Genomic DNA, 9,606 nt, shown 5'->3' on the forward strand with positions numbered 1-9,606 from the left:
TTGGTGGGCAATGCTCTTTCAGAACAGACGATCTGCTTTTCCTCTGTTTGGCTTTCGTATCCAGGCACTACTGGCTGAATTGGGTCTGGCATTGGATGACAATGCTGTCCCCAATGATCAGCTCATTCCACCATGGCTTATTACCATTCCATCCTGTGACCTTTCCTTGAGTCATCTGGGGAAGGCAGATACTCCTGATTGGAAGTACCATCTTCTTTTTGCTGGACATCTTTTGAGGCATTCTTCTCTTCCCATTTACACGGATGGTTCGAAATCGGGTGACTTTGGAGGTTCTGCCATGGTTTGCTCGCAGAATCCCTTCTACAGTTTCTGTGTTCACTGCCGAGTTATATGCTATTTCTCTTCCCATGGATCATGTAGAAGCTATGCAGTACAGTAATTGTACCATTTACAGTGATTCTGTTAGCTCTTTACTGGCCCTGGAATCGCTTGACGTTAGTTCTCACCCTGTTCTCGTCGATATTCAACACCGATTGGCCCACTTTTCTCTATCTTCTATTTCCATCCAGTTTTTCTGGATCCCTGGCCACGTCGGTATTCACAGGAATGAGCTCGCTGACACTGCAGCTAAGTCCGTCTTCTCTGGTGCCATCACGCCCGTGCCTGTCCAATACATGGACTACGGTCCTGTCTTTAAGGCCCGGCTTTGTGCCAGTTAGCAGTCGACTTGGGATGAGCAACGTCATAACAAGCTTTTCCAGATCAAACCTTCTGTTGGTCTTTGGCTGTCTTGCTTCCATAAGGATTGGAAGGAGGAAGTAGTTCTGGCAAGGCTACGCATTGGTCATAGTTTTTTAACCCATCATTTTTTTTATCAGGTATTGACCCACCGATGTGTAGCCATTGTGACACTCAAGTCACAATAGCCCAATTTTACTGTCGTGGCGTCGTTATAGCCGTAAGAGGCGGCACCATTTTAGACACATGTTTTCTAAGAGTTTACCCCTGATGCTGGACACTGTCATTGGTAATAGTGACACTGTCTGATTAGATTGTATTTTTAATTTTTTACACACTATAGGTATTTTTAATTCTATATAAATCTTTTATCGACATGTATTGGTTTTAACTCGCTGTATTTTTACATTTTACTTAATTTACTTTCACTGTTTTTACCGGTTGTTTGGCACAGATAGCCTTGCTGCTTTGCGCCATAAAGCACCAACCAACCAACCAACTTAGCACTGGAGATGGGGTGTTTCTGTAAGACCACCGGAAACTTTTCTGGTGGTGTATCCATATCTATATATCACACTTTTTTTATCAGTATATACATGTACTTCATGAGTAAAGCAAATAGGAATTTTTGCCCATTCTCACTTACCCATGATTCTTACAATCCGGGTCATTCTCCTTTTCAAAATAGGGAGACACAGACACCCATTGCACTATTTCCAGTGGGTCATTCCTCTGGACCCCCAACTGTATCTTCCCTCTCTCTCTTTCTTCTAGGGGAGCATAGGGATCCTTGCCACTTCCAGTTCCCAGTCACTGGAGTAGTGGACTGTGGAGGTTTCCTCACAAGTGGGTTTTGTACAATAACACAATCTCAGAGCCATATGTACTCACTTGATGAAAAGTACACACGATATGGCATGAAATCTATTATGCAAGGTGCTTCCACTGGACGTCTTCTACTCAGGTGAACCACACTTGACAAAATCCAATGTATACCAAGGGGCACCCCTGGATGTTTTTACTTGGGTGGACCTCACTTGGCTATCTTGATATCAATCCAAGGCACTTCCTCTGGATGTTTTTACCTGGATGGACTGCACTTGTTGAATTTACAAAGTTATGCAAGGTGTTTCCATGTTGTTTTTGTCCTTGGACTGCACTTGGCATAATACTCTGTATCACAAGGCTTTTCCTCTGGATGTTTTCTGCCTGGGTAGACTGCATTTGGCCTATTCATATGTAGGTCTCTAGCCCTAGCTATGTATTCTATTTGTTTGTGTCCTATGTGTCTTATCTTCTTTACTGGGTAAAGAGCATACCTGTTCCAGAAGTAGTGCTATACCCCACAGGTGTACCTCATATTTTAATTGTGGCACACCTGCTGTTTTTTTATTATTATTTTTTTGTGCCTTCACTGGCTTCTTCTCTTTTCCACTGTGAGGTTCTAGCTTAGGGGGTTGTGGAGGTAGTATCCTTTTGGAAGTTAATATTTTCTAATGCTGAAAATTTATTTCCTTACCATAGGATTTGTATATGCCAACTCTTGAAAGTGAGGATTGTGCCGCAAGGGTAGAGGGAGCAATCTGCACTAGTAAAGTGATGCAATGGGTTTGGTGGAGGATGGTCACATGATCAGCACATGTTACTGCAGTGACACAAAAAATAGTGCACCAGTCTTTTATAAACATTTACCAATGCCTGGAGGGCAAATGAAGGTCAAGATAGCTATGGGTGAGAGGAATAAGTACCTATTGGAAATACATTTTCAATATTAGAAAATGTTAACTTTAGAGCATTCACATACATGATCGTGCCAGGTGGCTGATGGTGCCTCCCAAGGTTTACTTATTTCCATAATTCTGTATCTAGCCAGGAGAATGGGAAGTGTTCATACCATTCTTCCTGGCTCCATATATTCCCACTGTGAGTGAGCTGGGGTGTTCTTTAAGAACACTTGAGGTATCTTTGTGTTATACTTATATATCTGGCTACTTTCTGATTCATACTATATCTGTGCCATGGACTGTCATGGAGAAAACCAGTATTAGGGTTTTTCTTGCTTTCTTCTTTTGTTCACCCTTGCTGGTTGTTCAAAATAGGGATATGTGGTCACCAATTGTGCTGTCTCCAGTAAAACACTTTTCTGGCTGAAGGACCAATGAGGATCTGGTCATTTTCTCTGGGTCACCAATGGAGAATCCTCACTGATTGTGACCTAACCACAAGGGGTGCCATTCAGTGGGAAGTGTGACACTGTCATTGTAGTATAGGTCATCCATTATATAACTCTACTTATGCTACTTGTGCCTTCTTCCTGCATCCTGAGTTTGTACAGTTGTGTTGAAATGAGTACACTCTATAATGCTGTGCCCTTCTTCTGCAGCCATAGTCTATTCAGTAGAGATGAGGTGAGCACATATTATACCTTGCCCTCCTCCTGCAACCTTCACCACTATCCCATGCTCTCCTCCTTTAGTCATATCTGTTCAATTGAATTGTGGTGTGCATACACACCATACTACTCTCTATGGCATGGCATCTGATGTCAGTCCAATAAAGTCTGACGACATAGTTTAGGTGAACACAAGGTATGGTCTGAATGAGCCCCATATTGGCTCTCCAAACTGTTGTGTAAAAGTACTTGGATGGTCATATTCTTATTCTACCCATCCCTGCTACACATTAGGCTCATTTACCTCTTCCTTCTTTATTCTTGAGTGAAGAGTATACCCTGGAATAGAAGAGATGTAGTTTCCCACTTGTGCCCCTATGGAACCTCTACCATCGAGTGTCACACTCCATGGACTTCCTTCAGGTGCTTTCTGAAGGGAGCTAATCTAGGTAGATCTTTGATCTGCACTCTCCACCACTTCAACATGGGATTGTAGCTTAACTGTGTGCAGAGATGTGGTATTGTTTTAGAAGTTAACATTTTCATTACCTGAATATGTATTTCCAGTAGATACTCACCTCCATACAGACATTTCCAACCATCTATCCCATTCTGGTGCACATTTCTTTTCTTGTTTCATCAAAGAATGAAGATTCACGAGTACACATGCAGAAGGTAAGTGTGCAAGGAGGTGTGTTGCCCTTCTATTGGGGGTTGGCTTTTGCTGCATGATGACATTATTATACAACAGTGCAATTCATGACAAAATCTCGTGAGACTAAGAGCAGACGTGTGGGGCGACAGCTTAACTGTATGAAGATGTTTATGTCAGAATTACATTTTTGGGTAAGGAAAATTTTAACTTTCATCTTTTCCACTTGAACCACATATTTGGTGATTTAACTTGTCAGTTACACAAAAAAGCTTGATTTATTTATGCCAAATTCACAACATGACACTTTTTCTATATTTTTATTTTATGAAAATAGTTATCCTAGACTGATTTTGGTTAGATGGAAAAATAACACCATGAACTTGTATAGGTCCATGATTTATTAATATTTTGCTGACTTGGTCATCTATATTTTGTGAATGTGAATCAATATCCAAAATGTTCAGTCCAACATCATGTTATTATCTTTGTTAATTATTTCTTCTAAATGTGAAAAATTCTTTTCTGCTACTTGGATGTCCCTTGATCTTTACTGATTATTGATTACTTTCAATTCATTGTTAACTGTTGCTTTTGCCATTATACTAGGAATCAAACATATATCAGTTGTACTGTGTTGCCATTTTTATAGCACTACTTGTCCTTTCTTAGCCCTTCACTTATTTTGTAAGTAAGTATTAATCTAAATAATTATTAATTAATTTCAATTATTGGATAATTCAAAATTATCGTTATTCCTACTTACTAAGTTGTTTCATGGTTTGAGTTCTCTGCTTGGTTATTTCTCTTTTTTGAATCACTTGCATTTATTGCATTTTGAATCACTTGCAAGATGTTCCATGTATACTTTATTTATAATATTTCCACATCATGGAACACTTGTATGCATTCTTTTAAAATAAATATCAGATGTGTTACCACATACCTGATGTGTGACATAATTGACTTTCATCTGCAATAATAGTTACAGATATGTTATGAAAGCTACATGGGCTGTTAGGATCTTATGTAAAGCAGCTTAAATAAAATAGTTATCACATATAAATGAGATATAAATATATATAATTTTTAAAGTTAATAATTTGTTATTAAAATGTAATTTATCAACTGAAGAAAATTAAGTTCATTGTCACTGTTTTGGTACTGAAGTAATACAAGTTAAATATAATAAATATTTGATATTAATGCACAATATGTTTTAACTGAAACAAAATAATTCAAAACCTGTGACATGCTGGAAGTTTCCATTAGGTCCTGGTGGTTTTGGGCTCCCTGCAAGCACAGAGATGCAGGGGCATTGACAACATCCCTGCTCATGATAATCACTGAACTTGGAGGTTATCACTAAATCATTGGTCACAGTGCTTATAGTAGCCCTCAACTAAGTCCCATCTTTGCATGCTGTGTTTACTGACTACTACTAGGACAACACCTGGTGACATGTTAAACATGCATATATTACAGAGCATGCTTAAAGAGTAGAAAAGAGTAGACTGTTCTTAAAATCCCTTTGTCTGTCTTGAAAAAATATTACTGACAGTTATAGACATCAGGCAAGGTAACTATAATATGATATTTTGTTAAGGTACAGTTATTGCATCCAATTCAGTCTAATTTGTGTATCTTTTTGAAAAGTTTTATGTTAACGTGATGAACCATAGTTTCAGTGTCCTGTAGAACTAATGAAACTTTATTTAAAGGAATATATGAACTATGCATTAGCTGAATATTTAGTTAATCAGTCAAAAAACATGGCCAGATATTTAATGTCAAATCTGAATACATATAAATGTTTTTAAACTAGTTTCAAAAATGCATATGCTGTATTAATAATGTCTGTGTATTAATGTGGGATATTCAGGTTCATTGATTTTGATAAAAAGTTATAAGTATCTGCAACATATAGCATATTCAGAAATGTTAGGCAGATAATTTTGAATGTGGACAGCGAAAGGAAAGAAAAAAAAACAGTTGAATGAAGTTTTTATTGTTAAACTACTATCTAGCTTCAATATTTATTGCTTAGAAACTGGTAACTGGAGCTGGAGAAAACACATCTGTACCAGAAAAAGGCAGTAACAGAAATCATAGTACAGTAAAAACCTAATTTCAAGTCAGAAAAACAAACAAACTTAGCTTACATAAGTCAATGATGTTTTTCATTATACATTTCTGATGGAGATAAAAACCTCCAATTCATGCTACTTGCACAGGTTGCTGCAATACTCCTCTATATGCACATGACTATATTTCAGGAGGGCATTATATAAGTATAAGCTCCAATGAACATTTATTGTGGTATGCAACCTTTGTCTAAGCTGAAAAATTAATAGAAGTTTATGAACTTTCTACTTCCTGCTTACAAGGAATCCAATTAATTACATGTGGAATGTGTGCATGAAAATTTGAAAGATATATATATATATATCATTTATAGTTATAGAAAGGTAAAATTAGCAGTTTTTTAGCTGCAACATTAATATTTGAACAATTGACCATATATTGTTTAAAAGTCATGTAGATTTATTTTTTTCTGAATAAAATTTTTAACATTCAGTTTTCATTCGTATTAATCACCATATAAAACTTAAAAATGTTTTAAGTGTAAGTAATAAAAGTTGGAGAAAATATTTAATCTAAACTTCTTTAAAGTATCAATGTTTTGAAAATAGTATATTTTAATACCAGATTATTTTTTGAAAAGATTGGGTGAAAGTGTACATAAAACAGTAAAATATTGGTTTTTTTAAAGAAATAAATTATTGCAGTTGAATATAAACAAAATTTATTAATACAAGTTACATTGCCTGGAGCATTTTGTCAGTAGAAAAAAAGCAAGTGGCTCATAAGTTTTAGTATGTGGCTATCTTCATGTTTTCTGTATTAAGGAGTTGTATCATGAATGACCTATAAAATGCTTGAAAAATATTGCAAAACTTATCTTGTTAATTTGTGTTACTGAGGGAGATGGGCTTACATAATGTTTTGTAAAAGAATGTTTCCTGAAGTGTTTGGCATCAGAAATTGAATGCTTCTGTCTGTATTCTTTCTTGCAGTGTGGAGATAAAAAAGTGTCACGAAACCATGCCATTCTTGAAGTGGGTGATGAAGGGGAAGTAAACTTGTTAGCTGTAAGTAATAAAAAAAAATTTCAGATAAAAGGTAAATTGTAAATATAATTCCAGCATATTTTTAATTATTTTTTACTCGACAAGTATGCACTATTTGAAATTGAAAAGAACTAGAGATTACACAGTTTTGTTTATATGGTCATTAGAAAATTAAACAATTTCTGGTTTGACAAATTTGAGAGCTCTTGATTACAGTGAAAACTATAGTTGATATTATAAACTGTAGAGAAAGTATGTGTTGGTTTAGTTTTAATATGCATACCTTATTCTGGGATTTCGTAATCTCTTAAAAAATTAATCTAAGGTAATAGTACGTGTAAGTAACAGTATGAGTTAATGGGAACATAATATATAACCTATTTAAAAGATGGCCTTATATTACCTTGTTTTATACCTATTGCTTTGTTTGAAATTATAAATTGGAATCTGATACAGTGTAATGTATGTGTAACACACCAGATTGGAGCCTTGAATATGTATAATGTAAATGTACATTGTATCATTGCACTGTTGGACTTCTTTTTTTTTTTTTTTTTTCACTGGACTATGTGAACTGGAATCAGCATTAAAGATATGTAAATTTATTAAATTTTATACATCTGACTAATGAATTTCCACCTTATATTTAAATTTAACTTTTAAGGTAGCATTAAAATAAAACTTTTGTCAAAAGGTAATTTTTTGTAATATTCTAAAGAATATCTATGTTTGAGTGAAACATCAAGAAAAATATGTTATTTTTGTGACATTTACTTTTTATTTTGAAGTTGTATAATGCATCTTTTGATTTTGTAAAGATTAACACAAATCCAGCAACTAAATCAGAAAAGAGAGTCAGTGGTGTGTTTTCTTATCTTTGCACAAAAAAACGTGAATGAAGTAAGTTTTTAATAAATGATTTAAATCTGTAATATTTCATATTTTTATGTGTGCCTGATTGTAACACTTAATGATGTTGAATTGTTGTTAGAGTGGTGTTATTTTGTATTGTTTTTGATATTCTTACAACTCTTTATTTTTTGTTTTGTGCTCTGTGGTAAGTGATAGTTGATTAGTTTTTAAACTTGTGTTAAGTTTGTCACCACTTATCTTTTAGTGAATGAAGGGGGTTATATTCATAGGTTAAATATCCTTTTATCACCCTCAACTCTTGTTTTCAAACAACATACTGTATTGTGAATGATGGCTGTTTTGAATGTTGATTAATATTCTTGTTTTTCTTTGTTTTTTGTTATTGTATATGACTAACCACATACATGTAATAGTGTAACTGATGTGTTTGTTATGTTTTGTTTTTCTTTAAGTTGTATCTGATTTTCTTCTTTTAAATAGACTCATGTAAATCCTTGCTTCTACCAGCCCCAAGCTAAGGGAGAGTTTCGAGTTCTTAAGAAAGATGATAAAACTCAAATACTTCCAGGTGATGCATTCCTGTTGCTACCTGGCTCTTTCAGATTCAAAGTGGTTATCAAGGAAGATAAGAAGTCCACTTCGAAAGAGGTTAACAAAAAGTTCGTAAGATGTATTGCTTTAATTTAGATATTTGGAAATTATGTTAAGATTTAAAACATTTCAGTGATAAAATTGTCTACTGAGGTTTTGTCTAGGTAATATAGAGATAAAAACAAGCCTTAACCCTTTCGAGACAGGTCACGGGTGAAAGGCCATGTCATCTTGTTTGTTGACTCGCATTCAAAATTTTATTAAACTGCTATTTCATGAATTTATGTCAGTAAGTTTGGTATCAAACTTTAGACTATAATTGAATTTTTAGTGCTATACATTACTCAGTTTCTAAATTTAAACATAAATATTAAAAAACACAGACAAACATTGATTTTTGTGTGTCATGTGGTATGTTGAATGCAACACTGGTTCAAATTAGATGTTTGTGAAGTCAAAATACTAAGTCTCTTGTTTCGTACGAATTAGAAACTCAAATTACTGATGTTGACAAGCTAGAATATAAAATAAGAACATCTTATCTTTTCTATTTGTTAAGATATTGCTCATATAATAAATCAAATGCAGTGATACCCTGCCTACCTCTTTCCATTTTCGGAAACGTTCCTGTATATACACTTACTTCTATATATGAAATGAATAACCAATCGGAAGCTCAGAATGTCCCCCTAGTGGCTTTCTCAGCCATTTAAATGGGTTTGGATGCCAATTCTTTCTTTTGAACCAATATTTCAACGAGGTAGGGTGTGTCTTTAGTCTGCTCAAAATTTCATATTTGTTTAGACTAAAATACAGCTTAGTTACTAAGCTTAATAAATTATTGTGGAATTTTATATAACTTAAAAAAATTATTTTGTTTAATATCCTCCACGTGCAAAACTTTTAAAGGCTTAGCAACCTATGTGAAGCAGCAATTGAGTACAAAGGTCGTAACTAGAAGAGATAATTGTTTGCTTTACTTCTTTATTTACTGTTCTATGTTTTCAGAAAAATAAGTTTATGAACTTATTTCAAATAGCAATAATGTATATTCATATATAATGTATAATAATTGAAATGTGACTGTATTTTATGAAATACTAGTCGACTAAAACACAGCCAAAACAAGTTAACTTTGTAAAGATCAAAGGTCAGTTTTATGTTATTAGATACGGTAACATGAGTGCACATGTATCGCATCATTGTAACTTCTGTATTGTTAGCCAGGCACGGCTGAAAGGTCAATATAATATAAGTTATAAATATAT

General features: G+C 34.4%; 1 protein-coding gene across 1 annotated transcript in view; it reads left to right on the forward strand.

Moving 5' to 3' along the window:
• LOC106456943 (aprataxin and PNK-like factor) overlaps positions 1-8,449 on the forward strand; it is a 13,936-nt gene extending 5,487 nt beyond the window's left edge. The window contains exons 2-3 of the mRNA XM_013916321.2: positions 6,821-6,895; positions 8,228-8,449. Of these exons, the coding sequence (XP_013771775.2) occupies positions 6,821-6,895; positions 8,228-8,434 (282 nt within the window). The 3' untranslated portion in view covers positions 8,435-8,449. The remainder of the gene's footprint in view (positions 1-6,820; positions 6,896-8,227) is intronic.
• The last annotated feature ends 1,157 nt before the right edge of the window (positions 8,450-9,606 follow it).

The sequence above is a fragment of the Limulus polyphemus genome, unplaced genomic scaffold (assembly GCF_000517525.1).
Source record: "Limulus polyphemus unplaced genomic scaffold, Limulus_polyphemus-2.1.2 Scaffold273, whole genome shotgun sequence".
NCBI lineage: Eukaryota > Metazoa > Arthropoda > Merostomata > Xiphosura > Limulidae > Limulus > Limulus polyphemus.